The sequence below is a fragment of the Elephantulus edwardii genome, unplaced genomic scaffold (assembly GCF_000299155.1).
Source record: "Elephantulus edwardii isolate Elephantulus edwardi_28Jun2011 unplaced genomic scaffold, EleEdw1.0 scaffold00002, whole genome shotgun sequence".
NCBI classification, from domain to species: Eukaryota; Metazoa; Chordata; class Mammalia; order Macroscelidea; family Macroscelididae; genus Elephantulus; species Elephantulus edwardii.
In genome coordinates, this window is record NW_006399752.1 from 39929871 (window position 1) to 39949550 (window position 19680).

Consider the following 19680-nt stretch of genomic DNA (forward strand, 5'->3'; position numbering starts at 1 on the left):
TGGTTTCTCAAGACACCAGGTGGAATTTGGTGAATGACTGTCAACTACCATGAACTGAATAAAATATCTATGAGGACAGCCAGCAACAATTTGCCTTTACCTGGGAGGGACACCAGTGGACTTTCATCACCCTAAAATATGCCACAGGCTGGTGACACAAGATGTAGCAACTTAGCCCCACACCCCAATGTAATATTGATTTATTCTATTGATGATATTCTAACCTCTGATTCTCTTTCAGATTTAGAAGCAGCTGCTTATGGTTTGAAGCAAGCATTGGAAACATGGGATGGGCAGTCAATTCCAATAAGGCCCAAGGATCTGGTTTATTTGTCAATTTCTTGCAAGTTATCTAGTGGAGTACAACTAAAGTTATGTCAGAAGCTGTGATAGATAAAGTGCAAGCTTACCTTACACCCACTAGAGTGAAAGAGTTACAGGGTTTTGTAGGTTTGCTGGGATATTGGAGAATATTAATACCCCAGCTGGCTCAAATACTGAGACATCCTGCAGGTGTTAAGGAAGAAGAATATTACCTGGGATTGGGGAGACAAGAAACAATGTGCATTCAATGGTGCAAAATGGACAGTAGCCCAGGCACAGGCTGTGCAAGCAGTGGATCCTACTTTGCCTTCCAGTTGGATGTGCTGATCATTAGCAAAGATTATGAGTGGAGACTATAGCAGATCATCGAGTGATGAATGATGCCCAATAGGATTTTGGTCCCAACTGTGGAAAGGGGCTTTAAAAGTGGTTAAATTATCCTTGAATAGCAACTAGCTGCCGTTTATGTGGCTCTGAAGACTAGTGAAGCAATTACTGGGATTAATAAAGTCCAGGTTAGGACCAAGTACTCTATAATGGGATGGATTAAGTCCTTAGCAGGAGCATCCTAAGTGTCTGCTTTAACAAAAAAAGCTTATTTGGAACAGAGAGCTCAGTTGACTATAGTCTCCTTTCCAAAGATCTACAATAGGTATTAGCCTCCCTTATCTTTAGGGCTATAGAAACGATTGGGTATTAAATGGCACTTGAATGTCCTCTATTATGCCCAGGGGATGACTGAAAGGTATAATATCCTATTTAAGGATAAACTGAAGGCCACAAGCTTGTCCTTCATCTTGAAGGGGTGGATGAGATATTTGGACTTGGCTGTGAGGTTGTTAAATAAACAACCAAGAAGGATAAGAAAAACTCCTTTAGAGAGGATCTTGGATGGGTTTAAAAACCCAATAATAAATCTTGTAGTTAGGGAGGACACAGATTAGCTAATGTGCCCCAAGACAGGAGAGGGGGGCAGCATCACCTACATCTCTAGTCTCTGAGGAGACATGCCAATGTGCATAGCCATTCTTAGATAAATCTAAGGTTACATGGGTATGTTTGTTTACTCCCTGGGTTTTGGAGGCAACAAACAGTCTGGCATGGGAGAATGTGACTTTCTGGAGAAAATGTAGAACTAAGTGTTCTTGTCCAAATGTGTGTAGAGCAGGAATGATATGATCCAATTTGGACAGCTGACTAGTTACCCAAGAATTATGTATGAATATTACTAAGATAACAAAGACCTATACCTGGTGGGTCATAAGGCACCCCTATACTTGAAGCAACCCTGCCGGTTTAATTCCTTCTTGTTATTTGTAGGTTTATGGCAGAATTGGTGGCCCTACCTTTTTGCAGGTTGACCTGGATGTACTTGGAGGAAGAATATTGTTTGACCTTGCCCCAACTGCCACAAAATTTGCATATCTTGTATCAATGATGGCATCAAGAAAAGTGGATAGCATGTTGGTTATATGCCATGGCTAACTTGTTCCAGGTGCTGGTGCTGTCAATGAAAAGTGAGAAATAACTGCCTTAGCTAAGAATACTACAAGAGTATAACTATGTTAATGGGTAAGACTATCCAAATGAGGAACATAGTGTCACAGAACAGGATGACCTTAGATCTGTTAACTGATGCCCAAAGGGGAGCATGTACTAGAATTTATATGTATGTTGTATGTTTATACCTAATGAGCAAGATAATGTAACCCAAGTTTCATGTGACATTATAATGTCAAACTATATGTGTGAACTATTCAAGCTCTTGCTCACAATTCCCTTCAGGAATAGTAGTCCAACCCTTGTATAATTGGTGGGTTCTGACAATCTTAGCCATAATATCTGCTGTTCTAGTGTGCGGGTGTTGTCCATTGTATTGTGTGTTGTGGGCTGAAAGCATCACTTCATGGGCCTGAGCTTCTACAAAATCTGCTGTCATTTAAGAGGTGGAGTGTGGGATACTGTGGTGTAGTGTGTTGTGTATATACAACAGGCAGACTTGGGTATCATAATGTACCTGATATGGGAGAGGCAGTTTTAAGCTAAACCATTGCCATGTTGAGCAAGCGAAGTTATGTTACGCTGAATAAGCATTTATATAAACGTAAATGTAACTGTGCAGGTGGACAGTGTAGTAAGGTTGTCAGGATGTCACCTTTGTCCTCAGCATTATTAGAACTTTGTGTGAAAGTTTCCATGGGGGTGGGGTGGGGTGAGGCTCACAGTGTACCTCCTTCCTACAGTGTGACCTGCAATGAAATAATGTTTATGATTTCCTAGGCTCCTTCTGCTTGTTTCCAATTGGCCATTGAACCTGAACATCCAACTTTCGCTGATGTCATTGGACATGACACATGGACTGCCAAAAGAACAAACAAATTTGTATCAAAGGAGGTGCAACTTAGAGTCAAAGATGGTGAAACTTTATCTCACTTAATTTCAGCATATTCTCAGGAGGAATCAACCCTGGGAGAAAACACTATGCTGGGAAAAGTTGAGGGGTCAGAGAAAGAGAGCAAGATCCTCATGAAAATGGATTGAACAGTGACGACCACAACAGGCTCGAGAATGCCTGAGATTGTGAGGATGGTGCAAGATAGGGCAAGGTTCAGGTACGTTGTTCATAGGGTTGCTGTGCGGCATACTCTGCTCAATGGCACTTAACAACAATAACAGGCCACCACAACAGGCCTCCGAAATTTCTGACAAGTTGGTTTTTTGTTGTTGTTGTTGTTGTTTTAAACTCTGTAGTTGTTGGAAACAACCACTCCTTATGGGTTTGTTTGTTTGTTTTCCTTAAAAAACTAGAAAAAGAACCATACGTTGTTACTTTTTCATGGCTTTTATATATGAATTTTGAGGCGACAGCATAAACCCCATTTTTTGTATAAACCCCCATTAATGCCAGAAGCAGAAGTGGGCCATAAAAATTCTTAGCTTAAGGCAAACACAAATGCCCCGGGTAGAGTCATATCTGTCCTTGCAAAGTAAAGAACTAACTAGTGTCTATGTGACACAAAAAGAGTAAAGGCGGGCAAAGTAGCCAGCCCGTCAAAAGCTGACCCGCATGACTGATCTCCCGGCCCACCAACCATACTCTCAATCTACTGGCCCTGACAGTATAACCCAGGAAAGCCTTAAAAAGGATTGGGCAGGGGGACTCAGGGTTTTTTCCCCCAACACCTTCCTACTGAGGGAGAAAGTCTCCACTTGTGGATATTCTCTGGAATAAAGTGGGTTTTTTTTGTATTTACATACAAGTGAATTATTCTTTTGAGGGGCATTTCATGGGCAGAACAAATTTACTGAAGAATGAGGAAACAAAAAAGGACATTGAAAAATGCTCTACTTTGTCCCTTAAAAGTAGCTTCTTCTTGTTTCTTTTCTTTTCAAGTAGGAATTACCATGGGAAAGCACAGAAGAAAGAGAAATATTTTAAAAAATTCACATATGCATTTCTCAACTCTCTAAAGTAAAAATCCCAATAAACCTATCTGAATTTTTTTTTTAAAAAATACACTTTGATTATCTTATCAGGGGAGTTTGAGAAAGTTCTGTTGCATGTTTTTTATTGTTATTGTTGCTGGAAGTGTACACAGAAAAGCACACACCAATTCAACACTTTTTTTCAGGTACAATTCAGTGATATGGATTGAATTTTTCATGCTTTGCAGCCAATTTATCTTCCCTTTTTCCTGAAATGTTTCTTTTTCACTAACATGAACTTATTGGTCCCTTAAATTTGTTATTTAACTCCTCAATTTACTTTTGCCAAGTTGAAGATGGTTTGAATCAAAAGGGAGTTGGTTCGAGAGGCAAACCAGCAGAAGTCAGCCAGCCAGTTGGCCAGTTCGGTTTTCTGACATCTTCCAGAATCTGTAAAGCCATGAGGCTAACAGGACTTACAGGGAGAAAAAATTTTCAGACAGTTAAAAGCCCAACAGGAAGAATGGCTGGAAGAAATGAACAAGCAATTCCTGAAGGGTCCCAAATACAGCAGGGATAAGGATCTGCCCTGCAAACTGGAAACCTTCAAGAAGAAATACATGGAATTCGACCTGAATGGAGATTTCGACATCATGTCTCTGAAGTGAATGTTGGAAAAACTTAGGGTCCTCAAGACTCACCTGATACTAAAGAAATTAATCCAGGAGGTGTCCAGTGGTTCTGGAGAGACACTCAGTTACCATCACTTCCTCAGGATGATGCTAGGCAAGAGATCTGCCATCCTAAAAATGATCCTGATGTAGAGCAAGAAAACAGGAGAAGCCAACTGGTCTCCCACCCAAGAAAGCTATCTCTGAGCTGTCCTGATTTGGGAGAGGTGGGATTGAAGAAACTACTTATGTTACTACATAGATAATGACAAAATTGTGAGCCAGAGTCAAATTGTAAATTCAATACATCACCCACCTCCTGTAGGAGCTATATCTATCTATCTATCTATTTATCTATCTATCTATCTATCTATCTATCTATCTATCTATCTATCATCTATTTATCTATCTATCTATCTATTCCTTTTTATTTTTACTTCATCTACCAAGTAAAATGCAATTTATTAAAAGACTGATTCTGAAAGTAAAAAAAAAATAGTTGGGTCAAGCCCTTCAACTTCTCTGAAGAAGAAAGATGAGGCAGTCTTCTCTTATAAAGGTACCTCAGAAACCTACAGGGCAGTTCAATTCTCTCCCACAAGGTCTGTATGAGGCATGATTCACTCAAGGGTTGTGGGTACAGCATCAATTTTATTCAAGATAAATAGTTCTTGAAAAAAGTTCTGGTGTCACAGTGGTTAAAGTACTTAGCTATCAATTAAAAGATGGTTTGAACCATCAGTCACCCCACAGGAGAAAGATGAGGCAATTTTCCATATATGCTGTTGGTAGGTGCCACTAAGTTGTCCCCAACTATAGCAACCACATCTACAAATAAGAGAATAAAACAATGCCTAAAACCCGGTGGAGCAGTTTTATTTTGTCCTAAGGCTGCTATGAGTCAACTGGACTCAATTCACAGTAGAGGGTTTGGTTTTGGTGTTTACTGAAAACTATCATCTCACCACTTCCTGTCCAAGAAGAGTACAATGGCATTTCCCAAGAGGGGGAGGAGTTCTTTGGAGAACAAATAGCCTCAACCTGGAACTCCCAACAGGCTGCCTTGGAATCCACTGGCTTCTTCCAGCTCTCCAGCAAGGTAACTATAATTTTTTACAATGTAATGTAAAGAAAAATGTATTTCCAGGGTGGTTCTAGACTATGGAGCTTTGGAAAGTGTGGGGGCAGCAAAAAGTCAGGCAGAGGCAAAGAAAGGGCTGAACCAGGAGGGCAGATGCAGTGCTCAGCTTGCTTTGTACTAGATTAGGATGCTTTCTTAAGGGAACTCTTCTCCCTTGATACCTGCAAAGTTGGTGGAGGTGCTACCAGGCCTTCTGTGCTCATTTCTGCTTCAGATACTTCAAGAATCTGAAGTTAGTGAAAAAGGTAACCTCCATCCAGGCATTTGGGTATCCCTACCCCTCTCTGCGCCCTATCTTCTTCCTGGATTTGTAGCCCAGCTTCAAATACCACATCGCAGAGAATAGGAAAAAAGATGACCCTTATCTGTCCTAAGGTGCTGCTCTCAGAACTCTTTGCAAGCATTATGAGTGTAAAGGACCCCTGAAGAAGGTGGGTCTCCTAATTACTTCATGGTCTACCTCTATCACTGCTGGTTCTCTAACAGACAGTCAGCTACTACTACTTTGTCTGGTCATAGACAAACCAAACTAGGAAACAGCCAACTTTCTTTAGAACTTTCCCAAACAAACTCTTCTGCCCCAGAAATAATGTCTTTTAGAAAAATGATTTGCCTTTTTCCCCAAAGAAACTATTGAATCAGAATTTAAGCCTGTGAGTAGAGAAATAGATGATGCAACAGAACTAGAAGTTCATGAGGTTGTCCACTAGAATACCATGGGCCTCTGTGATGGAAATAATTTATTCTCTATTATCTTCCTTCTTTCTTCTCTCTGCCTCCCGTCTCATCCCTTCTTCTCTCTTCTCTCTCCTTTTTTCTTTCCTTTTTCCCCTCCCAGTATCCTCTTTTTCTTTCTCTTTTCACCTCCTTTACTCTTCTTCTATGCTCACTTTCTGCCACCTCCTTTCCCTTTCTCTCCTCTCCCTACCAACCACTCTGACCCTTGACTTTCCCTAAACAGACTTGAGTGGGCATAAAATGGAGGTTTCAGATAAAGAATCTAGTTTGTGAAAGCCTCTGAACTTTGAACTCAGTATTGTAAGGGTAGGCATGTCTCATACTTCAGCTGCAGAGAAATATTGGGGCAGTACTACTGGGCTTCAGTGCACACCAGTCGCCAGAACAAGACTGCCCCCACTTTGTGGAGGCCAACCCTGCCTCCGTGCCAGGAGCACCAAAATAACAGGGAAGTGGAGGCAAAATGGGAGAGCAGAGGTTGTGGGAGGCCTGAGTCATCAAACGAGAGTTGGATGGTGTCAAGGGAATGGGAGAGGCTGGAGGGGCAAGGAGAGGAAATTGAGCAGGGTGCTGGCAGGGCAGGGTAAGGGTGAGAATGCAATACAAGTGATTGAAGGGGTGGCCCCCCAGGGCCAACTCCTGATCTGTTACCTGCATACTCTTGTCAGCTCTTGGGTAAAATGCTTGTCTGTCAAACAATGCTTTAAAGCTGAGCACCCTAATTAAGAGAGACTAGGGAGAAGGCCTGGCCACCTACTTCTGAAATAATAGGCCTACAAAAACCCTATGTACAACAGAGCACACTTAGATTAGACTAACTGATATGGCACCTGAGGCTGAACCTTTGTATTGGATATAATAAAGGAGGAGGAACAGTTGCAAGCAGACATGAGTGATCTGAACATGGAATGTGACAAGTATGAATGTAGGAAAATTGGAGATTGTTAAGGAAGAAATGGAACACACAGATATTGACATACTAGGCACTGGTGAAATGAAATGGATTGGCATGGGACATTTTGAATCAGATAATCACATGATCTACTATGCTGGAAATGAAAAGTTGAGGAAAATGAGGTGGCTTTCAGTTAAAAAGACCATTTTTAGATCCATTTTGAAAAACAATGTTGTGAGTGACAGGATACTATCAAAATTCATACAAGGAAGGCTTTTTATTATGACCCTTATTCAAATTTATGCACCAACAAACAGACTCAAAGAGGAGGAAATAGATGACTTCTACAAACTGCTGTAATTGGAAATCTATAGAACGTACAACCAAGATACATTAGTAATAATGGGTGACTAGAATGTAAATGTTGGGAACAAGGAAATAGGATCAATAGTCAGAAAACCTGGCCTTGATGACAGAAATGAGGCTGGAGACAGAATGATAGAATTTTGTGCAATCAATGCTTTATTCACTGCAAATAAATTTTATAAGAAACACAAATGGCATCTATGCACATGGACTTCACCTGATGGCCTACACAGGAATCAGATTGATTGCAAATGTGGAGAAAATTGTTAGAGAAACTCAATAGTAGCTGTGAAAACTGATTGTGAATCAGGTAAGTTCCTGGTATGCAAGTTCAAATTGAAGCTAAAGAAAATAAAATCAAATACACATGAACCAAAATCTGACCTTTAGTCTATACTTCCTGAGTTTAAAGACAATCTCAGGAAGAGGTTTGAGGCCTTAAAGACTAATAAGCAAAGACCAGATGAGCTGTGGGAAGATATCAAGAATGACATCCAGGAAGAATGTAAAAGGTCATTGCAAAGACAGATGAGGAAGAAAAGGTCAAAATTGATGTCAAAAGAGACTCTGAATATTGCACTATAGTATCAAGAAGCCAAAACAAAGGGAAGAAATCAAGGTATGAAGGAGCTGAACAGAAGATTTCAAAGGCAGTATGGAAGACAAAGCAAAATATTATAATGAAATGTGTAAAGAGCTGAAGTTGAAAAATCAAAAAGGATTAACTCACTCAACATTTCTTAACCTGAAGGAACTGAAGAACAAATTCAAAACTTGAACTGCGTTACTTAAGGATGATGTGGGCAGAATGATGTATGACCCAGAAAGCATCTAAAGAAGATAGAAGGAGTACATAGAGTGACTGTACCAAAAAGAATTGGCTGACACAGAAGAATTTTATGAAACAGCATATAATCAAGAGCCTGTGGTAATGAAGGAGAAAGTTCTAACTGGTCTGAAAGAATTGGCAAAAAACAAGACCCCAGGAACTGATGGCAAACCTATTGACATATTTCAACAAACAGATGCTGCTCTGGATAGGCTCGCCAGGTTGTGTCAAGAAATCTGGAAGAAAACTGCCTGGTCAACTGATGGAAGAGAACCATATTTATTCCCATTCTAAAAAAAACTTACCCAACAGAGAGTTGAAATTAATGAACAGTATCATTAATATCACATGCAAGCAAGATCCTGCTGATAAGATCCAAAAATCATGGGAACAGCACATCAACAGAGAACTTACAGATGTGTAAACTAGGTTGTAGCACTAGGAACATTATAGACAATATTAGATGGATCTTAGCTCAAAGCAAAGTACCAGAGGAACATCTATCTGTGACTATGCAAAGGCATTTGACTCTGTGAATTACAACAAACTATGGCTAATTCTGAGAAGAATGGCAACCCCAGAATACTTGAATGAGCTTATGTGAAACCTATACGTGGACCAGGAGGCAGCTGTTAGGACAGAGCAAGGAAACAGTGCATGGTTCAAAACCAGTAAAGGTGTATGCCAGGTATGCATCCTATCTCCATACCTTTTCAATCTATTTACAACAACAGACCATTCAGAACAGACTACTTGAGAGTTTGGATTCTTTAAGGAGGAATGTGGCATCAAGATTGGAGGAAGACTCATCAATAGCCTGTGTTATGCAGATGATAAAACCTTGCTTGCTGAAACTGTGGAGGACCTGGAGCATTTGCTGCAGAATGTTAAAGATTGCAGCCTTCAGTATGGATTGAAGCTCAACATCAAGAAAACAAAGATTCTCATTACTGGGCCAGTTGGCAGCATCATGATAGATGGTGAAGAGATTGAGATTGTTGGCTCCACAATCAACACTATTGGTACCAGCAGCCAGGAAATAAAAGGTTGTCTTGGTAAAATCTTCTGTCAGGGACCTCTCCAGAGTGCTATAGAACAATGATATCAGTCCAGAGACTAAGCTGTGTCTTAGTCTCTGATCCAGGCCATGGTCTTCACATTTACATGCTATGTATCAGAGAGCTGGACATTAACTAAGGATGATAGAAGAGAATTGATGCCTCTGAATTGCAGTGCTGGAGAAGAGTATTGAAAATGCTAAGAACTGCTAGAAGAACAACTAAATCTGTTCTAGAGAAGGTGAAACCAGGCTGCTCACTTGAGCAAAGATTTTGAAGCTTCATCTCACATATTTTGCCCATGTGGCCAGGAGGACCAGTCCATGGAGAAGGACATCATGTGTGGAAGGGTGGAAGGACAGTGCAAGAGAAGAGACCCTGGATGAGATGGACTGACTCAGTAACTGGGGTAGTGGGGGTAAATGTGTCAGAGACAATGAATGAAATAGGCTCAGGAGAGATCAGGGTTCAAAGCTGATGTACATAGCATCACTGTGAGTCAGAGTCAAATCTATGGCACTTAACAACCACCACCACCACCTCTTCACCAAGTGGCCTTTCTATAATTGTATAAAAAGAAAATAACTGAATCAGTTAGCATTGTTATTGTTGTTAGTTGCCGCTGTGTCAAGTATGACTCATAGCGACTCTATGAACAACAGAAGTGAATGAATCATGTCCTATACTGTGACAGCCTCATGATCTCTGACAGACTTGAGACCATTACTGCAGTCACTGAGTCAATTTATCTGGTTGAGGGTCTTCTTCTCCTTGGCTGTATCTCCACCTTTCTAAGGATGATGCCTGTCTCCTAGCAACATGCCCAAAGCATGTGAGATAAAGCTTCACTGTCAAGCCTTACCCATGGCCTTCCCATAGTTTAGAAACTCAGAAGAGATGTTTGACTGTGAATGTCGGTAGTAGATCATCAGAAACGCCCACCTTCATTAGGACTTTCTTCAGCCCTTCCCAGGGGTCCCACCTCCAGAAATTCTCTGTTGTCCGTGGATTCTCTCCTTTGACCCTCAATGGGAGCACACACCCAGCCTCCCTGCTTAGTCCTCCCAACTTGTGCAGGAGGGCTAGCAGGGTCTCAGTTCTGTCTGTGTGCAGGATCCTTCCTTGTTTCTCCAGCAGAGGCAGGCAGTAGTGGTGGAGGAGAGGAACCTTTGTTTTCTAATTCCTTCTGATTGAAGTCATTCTGCACTGGGAATATAAGGGAAAGGGATTCTGACTGGGCAGCTCCCAGAAAGAGGAGTCAGACAGACCTGATGTCTCACTCTCCCACCTGCACTCTCTTGCTGTGCTCTTAGGCAAGCCCTTTTACCTTATGTGCTGGGTTTCTTTCCTCCAAGGAGCACAAAAAGTAATCATGGGTGGTGGGTGCCTATTGATGCACTTGATAGAAGGCATAAAGTTGGCCAGAAGTGACAGAGCAGGCCCTGAAGCCAGGCCAGAGGAAGGCTGTGTGGGAGTCTCACACGCAGCGTGTGTGTGTGTGTGTGTGTGTGTGTGTGTGTGTGTGTGTGTGTGTGTGTGTGGTGTGTGTGTGTGTGTGTCTCAGAGAATCCTCTGACGTACCATGAATTAAAACAGGATTTTTGCTTTCAGAGCATGTCACGCCTCCTAAACCTGGCATTGTTGGTGGCTGGTCTCTGCCTTGTTGTCTTGTGTCACTCACACAGCATACTTATCCAGGAGAACCAGCCCCCTGACCAGACCCATGAGGATGACTTCAGACTAGCCTACAGCAATGACAACTTTGCCTTCAATCTCTATAGAGTGTTGACTTTGAAGAAGCCTAACAGCAACATCTACTTCTCACCTCTAAGCGTCTGTACTTCTTTGGCTGTGTTGCTCCTCGGGGCCCATGGCAACACCGAAGAAGAAATTAACAAAGCCCTTAACAACAAGCTCACAGAGACCTCTGAGGCTGAATTCCATCAAGGCTTCCACATTTTTCTGAACACTCCCAAACAGGCCAGTGATCACTTGTATCTGAGCATGGGCAATGCCATGTTTGTGCAGGAGGGAATGAAATTGCTGAGGAAGTTCAAAAAGGATGTGCAGAAGTTGTACAGGGCTGAGATTTTCCAGCTCAACTTCCAGAATGTCAGTTCTGCTGAAAAGCTCATCAATGACTACATGAATCAGAGAACCCAAGGGGAAATTTTGAACTTGATCAGTAGTCTTGAACCTGACACTGTCATGGTCCTAGTGAATTACATGATCTTTAAAGGTGAGTCAGAATTGGGATTCTCAGAGATAATTGATTTAATTATGAGCCTGACGGCTATTTTTGTGCCCGCAGAAGTAACTGTGATTATAGGAAGACTCCTCAAGCAAAGGGGTGTGCGGTGGTAGTGATGGTTGTTGTTATGTACCATCAAGTCCAGTATAGCCCATAGCAACCCTATGAACAACGTATTTGAATCTCGTCCTATCTGTGCCATCCTCACACTTTTTGATATATTAGAGCCCATGCAACAGTCTTTGTGTCAATACACCTGGCTGAGGGTCTTCCTTTCCTCCACCGATCCTGTTTTTCAAGCATGGTATCCTTCTCCAGGGGATTGCTTCTCCTAGTAATATGCCTGAAGTATGTGAGATGAAGCTTTATCATCTTTGTCTCCAAGAAGCACTCTGGCTGCATCCTCTCCAAGACATATCTGTTTGTTCTTTTGGCCATCTATAGGATGTTCAGCGCTCTTCTCCAACACCACAGCTCAAAGACATCAATTCTTCTTCTGTTATACTTATTCGTTGTCCAGTTCTCAGATGCATAGCAAGGGTGTTGTGGCTGGGCCCTCAAATCCTGTCATGCCCATGGCCTTTTTCTCTTTGCACAGAGTTTTCCAGACACAAGTCAAACATTTGTTCCCACAAAGTGTTAGTTTTAGTTACAGGTGATGTAGTTTGTGGTCTAGTCAGTTCTGACTAAGGAGGTTATCATGTAAGTAAAGGATACCTGCCCCACAGATTTTTCAAAGTTGTGACGTCCAGAAGTACATTGCTGTTGTATTTGTTAGGTGTCATTGAGTCAAGTACAACTCATAGCAACCCTATGAACAACAGATCTCAACTCTGTCCTCTCCTGTGTCATCTTCACACTTCCTGACACACTAGAGCCCATTGCAGCAGTCATGCTGTCAATCCACCTGGTCGAGGGGCTTCCTCTCTTTTGCCATCCCTCCACCCTTCCAAGCTTCATGTGCCTCTTCAAAGAATAGGCCCTCTCAGCAACATGACCAAAATATGTGAGGGGAAGTACATAACCAGGCCCTTTTTACAAAGCACATCTGGGTGAGGTCAACTTGGCAACCTTTTACATTGTTGTTGAGCCCTTAACCTTGATTGCCATTCTCAGACTCCATCCAAATTTTTCTATTCATTAACTTCCAACTGACACATTGTGTCCTCCTCTCCTGCCTCTAAGGCTGACTCTCCATTGGTTTTCTCAGGCTGTAGATCACACAGGAGGAGACAGGCAATCTTGGTTCCTTGGAGCCACTGATGGATTTGAACTACCAGATGGATGTAACATTTGGGTTAGCAGTGCATGAGGGCTTCCTCCTCTACAACGCACTCCCTCACTCGCTCACTCAGTGACTTACTGTGTTGAGGCAGAACTGACTCATAATTGCCTTTCCATTGGGTTTCTGAGACTGCACATTGCACAGAAGGAGATTATCTGACTTCTTTCCTGGAGGTGTTGGTGGACCCAAGTCATCACCAGCTTTCACTTAGCAGGTCTCGTCTTTACAACTAGATTCACCTTAATTATTTGGTGTTTCACACTTCAGGGAATCAGAGAAGCCAACTAGAGCTGTGTGGGATGAGGAAGGGCTGCTATTCTGGTCTTTAAAAGCCTACAGTTAGGGAGGGATCACGTGACAAGATGAAGCTAGAGAAAGCATGGCCACTCCAAAGCAGACTCTTCTTGGATTTGATTCTATTTATAGAGGATGAGGAAAAGAGTTAGAAAATTCACATTAGCATGCATGGGCACCTACAATCATATTGTTCAATTTCAGCTCTGAAAGGTTGGTGAAGTCTTGTTAGCTAAAGAGGCAAAGACCTAAAACCAGAGTGATTTGTCCCAGTGTACGTAAATGCCAGAAGTTCAAACTTGCCATACACCATCTCCACATTCCCTTTTCCCGTTTTTGATCATAAAGAATGTGTACTACGTCCAAAGGCTAGAATAGAAATCCAAATCCTGAGCGTAGGTTGTGGAGTTTCTGTAAAAGGCCATATTGTAACTAGTTTAGGTTCTGCGGCCCACAGGCAGCTCTGGCAACAGTCTATAGGGATCTGCATTGCTTACTCAGAAGCCCGACCTCTCTGGCAGTTCAAATCCATCAACACTGGAGAAAGAGGGACTCTGTGCAATTGACAGCATTGGAAAGCCTGTGGAGGGTCAACTATGAGTCAGTTCAGACAAGAAGGCAGTGAGGTTGAGGATTTGGTGGGAGGGGTTGGTCCACATTGGTTTTTAGATAGAGATTAATTTTTCCTCCACCTTTAAAAATTGTTAATACTATTGTTATCTTTGTTGTTGTTGTTGAGTACCCTTGAGTCAGAACTGACCCATAGCTGACCCTCCAATGGGTTTTCAGAGGCAGTTAATTGCAGAGGAGAAGATGACCCAGCCTTTTCCTGTGGAGAAGCTGGTGGATTTGAACCGTGTGCCTTTGCCATTATAGCACTTCTTCTTGCCTTTAGGCCACCAGAACGCCAAGCCATGACTGTATTTGGCATGGGAATTGTACCTTACTAAGCATTTTCTTTTGTAGAGGAAATGCATTGATACAGTGGCTACAACTGTGGGCTCAAGCACACCAGTGAACTCAACACCAATTCCATTGTAAGAAGGGTCATTAAGAGCCTGCTTGATGGGACATAACAACAACAAAACACATACTTATTATTGAAATGTTTTGTGATATAAAATTCATATCAAGGTTACACAGTATACTGCTTGCAAAGGCATTTTCCAAATCAAGGCAATTGCATCCTTAAGAAGCTCTCTGGTGGCTGATGATGTATCTAGGGCTTTCCTTGTTCAAAGAAGAAAGGCAGACAGGAGAAGAGAGCTCTTTCAATCACCCAGGTCTCTGACTGTTTGCTCCTTCAACTTTAGGCAAATGGCAGAGACCCTTTGACCCTCAAGACACATACAACTCTTCGTTCCATATAACTAAGGAAAAGTCTGTGGTGGTGCCCATGATGAAAATTGAGAGCCAGTTCATACCTTATTTCCGGGATGAGAAGCTCTCCTTCACCATAGTGGAACTGAAATACACAAATAACGCCAGTATCCTCTTCATCCTCCCTGATGAAGGCAAAATGGATGAAGTGGAGGCCATGTTGTCCCCCAAGACACTGAAAAGGTGGAGAAAGTTACTGAAGAACAAGTGAGTATCCCTAGGGCCCTGAATGTGGGTGGGTTTTCCAAGTTCCTTCTCCTATCTCTCTCATTTTCCCTCCACTCTCCAACCCACCAGACTCTGTATCACACCATCTTAAGACATCTGAGGTGTTATGGAATCTCATTGATGACAAAGGCATGGGGCTGGAGTGGTAAGAGAACCTGTATGGTGGGTGAGGTTATGGAGAAGGCAACTTAATGATATTAATTTGACTTCATGCCTCTGCTCATTTAGGTCTGAGTTTTTCTCTCTATAACATGATGGGTTTGGATTCCCCTTGGGGCTGAGGCTTCCTGTGATGTTAGCATGATCTCACTCCAGAAGAATCTTCACCACAATGCTGCTGCTCACACGTGGTTTCTCCATTTTCCCTCTTGAAGGTGGAACGTGACAGAATTGTAATCACCTGAGGGTTAGAGATGTGATGGACTCTAAGAATCAGTTTGTGCTGGTTAACCTGTATATTCAATCAAGTCAGTCATGTCCTCATAAAACTTTGAGTAGTTATTGTTGAAGTTATTGTTGTTAGGGGTGGGTAAGTCAACTATGATTCAGGAGACCCTATGAACAATAGATCTGAAGCCTCCCTTATACTGCACTATTCTCACAATCTCTGTCAACTTTAAGCTCATTGGGGCAGTTACTGTGTCAATCCATCTTGTTGAGGGTCTTCCTCTTTTTCTCAGACTCTCAACTTTGCCCAGCATATCTCACTCCAAAGATTAATTTCTTCTGAGAATATGTCCAAATAAAGTGAGTCCTTGTCTCTAAAGAGCACCCTTGTAGCACCTCCTTCAAGACAAATTTGTTTGCCCTTTTATGCCAGTCCATGGTATATTTGATACTTTCCACCAAAAATACAATTCAAAGGCATCAATTCTTCTCTGATCTTCTTTACTCACTGTCCAATTTAGGCTGCATAGGAAACAATTGAAAAGATCATGGTTTGGATCAGGCACATGTTAGTCTTTAAACTGATACCCTTGTTCTTTAGAGCTTTAGAGAGTTACTTGACAGCAAATATCCTCAGTGCAACACATCCTATGATATCATGACCGTTGCTACTATGGATGTTGACTGAAGATTCAAGAGAAATGAAATCCTCGATTTTTTTTCTCCATCTGTCATGATGTTCCTTATCGGTTCAGTGTGTGGATTTTTCACTCTTGACATTGATGTGTAACTCATATTGAATGCTTAGTCTTTGGGCTTCTACACCAAGTGCTTTAAATCTTTCTCACTGTCTGTATGAATGGCTGTATCAATGAAGGCTTTAGATGAATCTTCCTTCAATCCTGATGTCATATTCTTCTTCATTAGTCCAGCTTTTCAATTATTTGCTCAGCAGATAACATCCTGGCACACATCCTTTCTTATTTTGACCATGAAGCCTTCCCTTGTTCTGTACAGATAAATATTTCTTCATCTATGTAAATGTTTCTTGGGTTTTGTTTTTTTTTTTAAATTAATTTTAGTGAACATTTACAAAGATTTTGGTATTAGCATAATTAAGTGTTCTGAGATTCCCATTCTTTTCAATGTGTCCATATTGGCTATGATTTGCACAGTCAATGGTTTGATATAATCAAGGAAAAACCAGCAAACATCTTTCTAGTATTTTCTGCTTTCATCCAGGATACAATACATTAATTGAGCAACTACTATTTTCCAGGTATTATTTTGTTGTTGTTAGATGCCACTGAGTTGAGAATGACTCAGAGTGACCCTATGAACAACAGATCTAAGCCTTGTCCTTTCCTGTGCCAACCTCAAAACCTCTGACACACTTGAGCACATTGTGACAGTCATTGTGTCAGTCTGTCTAGGTCTTCCTCTCCTTCACTATCCTTCTACCTTTCCAAGCATAATGTTGTTCTTCAAAGAATAGACTTTCATAACAGCATGCCTAAAGTATTTGAAATGAGGCTTCTCCATTCTTGCCTCCAAGGAGCACTCTGGCTGCACCTTTTCCAGGACATATGTATTTGTTCTTCTGGTAGTTCATGAATTATTCAGTACTCTTCTCTAACACCACAGTTTAAAGGTACCAATTTTTCTTATGTCATATTTATTCATTGTTCAGCTCTCAGGAGCATAGCAAGTAATTAAACAGGCTATGGCCTGAATCAGATGCACCTTAGTTCTCAATCTAATATCATTGCTCCTCAGTAATTTGAAGAGGTCCCTGACTGCAGACTTTTCCAGTGCAATACATCTACTGACCTCCTAACTGCTGGTACCAAGTGTATTGATTGTGAATTCAAATAACATGAAATTGTTGACTGTTTCCGTTTTATTTTTTTCCAATATATCATGATTTTGCCTATCAGTCTAGTGGTGAGAATTATTGTTTTCCTGATGTTGAGAAGCAATGCATATTGAAGGCTGTTTTGTTTTATTTTCTGCAGTAAGTATTTCTGGATCCTTGCTGAATCACTTGCCCAAAGACTGCAGCCTTCAATATAAATTACATGTCAACATCAAGAAAACAAAAGCTCAGGATTTTCTTCATCTTTCTTCCCACACATATAAGTCAAGAGAAAAGAAGGCTTCCAGCCAAAAAAAAAAAAAAAAAGCCTTGGACCAGATGGTTTTACAAGTGAATTTTATCAAACATTCAGAGAAGAACTCTTACCAATTCTACATAAACCATTTCAGAGAATAGAAAAAGATGGAATTCTCCCAGACTCATTCTATGAAGCAAACATATTCTTGATACCAAAGCCAGGAAAGGACACTATCAAAATAGAAAACTATAGGCCAGTATCTCTCATGAACATAAATGCAAAAATCCTGAATAAAATACTGGCCAATAGAATACAACGATACATCAAAGAAATAATTTACCATGACCAAGAGGGATTCATAACAGATATGCAAGGATGGTTCAACATAAGGAAAACAATTAATGTAATTCATCACATTAACACAGCAAAGAACAAGAACCACATGATCCTATCAATTGATACAGAAAAGGCCTTGGACATAATCCAACACCTTTCCTGATTAAAACACCCAACAAAATAGGAATAGAGGGGAATTTCTTCAACATAGTAAAAAGTATTTATGCAAATCCGAGAGCCAATATTGTTCTCAATGGAGAAAGGTTAAAGGCATTCCCTTGAAGAACAGGAACTAGGCAAGGATGCCTACTGTAATCTCTCTTCTTCAATATTGTATTGGAAGTCTTAGTGATAGCAATAAGACAAGAGAAGGAAATAAAAGACATCCAAATTGGCAAAGAGGAAGTAAATTTATCTCTCTGTGCAGATGATATGATAGTATACTTAGAAAACCCTAAAGACTCAACAAGAAAACTATTGGACATAGTTGACCAATTCAGCAAAGTGGCAGGATACAAGATCATCATACAAAAATCAGTTGGATTTCTCCTCAGTGATAAAAAGAATATAGAGCCAGAGCTAAGAAAAACAATGCACTCCACAATAGCTAATCACAAGATTAAATACTTGGAAGTAAATCTAACCAGAAGCACAAAGGATCTACTCAAAGAAAATTATAAAACATTACAACAAGAAACAAAAAGAGACCTGGAGAAGTGGATGAATATCCCTTGCTCATGAATAGGAAGACTCAGTACTGTGAAAATGACAATACTGCCAAAGGCAATTTACACATTCAATGCAATCCCAGTAGAAAGACCAATCCCATTCTTCAACGAGATGAAAAAGGCAATCTACAGTTTCATTTGTACTGAAAAGAGTCCCCAAACAAGGAAAGCACTCCTTAAAAATAGAAGAAAGGTAGGAGGCATCTCATTCCCTGATTTCAAATCCTACTACACTGTTGTGGTGGTTAAGACAGCATGGTACTGGTACAGTGACAGACACATAGATCAATGGAATAGAATTGAGAATCCAGAAATCAGCCCATCTACCTGTAGTCAACTGATTTTTGACAAGGAGATGAAATAAGTGGGGAAATGACAAGCTTTTTAACAAATGGTGTTGGCAAAATTGGAAAACTATCTGTAGAAGATTCAAGCAAGATCCACACCGCACTCCATATACAAAAACCAACTCAAGACGGATCATGTACCTACGACTAAAACCAAGGACTATAATCTTCATTAAAGAAAAACTAGGAAGAACTCTAGAAGTCTTAATACACAACATAAACAATCTTCCAAGTATCCTGAAAAATCTATAACCAGGAGAAGATAAAATAGATGAATGGTACTTTCAAAGAATCAAATCCCTATGCAGATTCAAAAACTTCTCCAACAGGGTAAAAATGGAAGCCACAGACAGGGAAGAAGTATTTGGTAATGGCATGTCAAATATGGAACTTATATCTAGAATTTATAAAATACCTGAGTATCACAACAAGATAAAGGTAAATGATCCAATTGAAAAATGGGCACAGGATATGAACAGACACTTCACCAAAGAAAACATTCAGATGGCCAACAAGCACATGTTCAAGATCACTAGCTCTAAGAGAGATGCAAATCAAAACAACTATGAGATATTATCTCACCCCAGTGAGAATAGCAAAGGAACAAATGCTGGCGAGGTTGTGGAGAAACTGGAACCCTTATTCACTGTTGATGGGAGTGTAAAATGGTGTAGCCACTGTGAAGGCGGTGTGGTGCTTTCTCAAAAAGTTGGTATCTCAAATAGAGATACCATTTGACCCAGCAATTCTACTACTGGGAATATACCCCAAAGAGACCTTAACTGCCACCTAAGCAGATATATGCACACCTATGTTTATCGCAAAAAAAAAGTTATTTCTAGATCCATCTTGAAGTACAACATCGTGAGTGACAGGATCATA

General features: G+C 40.9%; 1 protein-coding gene and 1 pseudogene across 1 annotated transcript in view; both read left to right on the top strand.

The window, feature by feature from the left end:
* The first annotated feature begins 2892 nt into the window (after positions 1–2892).
* Positions 2893–4638, top strand: LOC102872732 (annotated as a pseudogene).
* A 6424-nt stretch (positions 4639–11062) lies between these two features.
* Positions 11063–19680, top strand: part of LOC102873139 (alpha-1-antichymotrypsin-like) — a 24222-nt gene continuing 15604 nt past the window's right edge. The window contains exons 1-2 of the mRNA XM_006879196.1: positions 11063–11687; positions 14592–14865. Of these exons, the coding sequence (XP_006879258.1) occupies positions 11063–11687; positions 14592–14865 (899 nt within the window). The remainder of the gene's footprint in view (positions 11688–14591; positions 14866–19680) is intronic.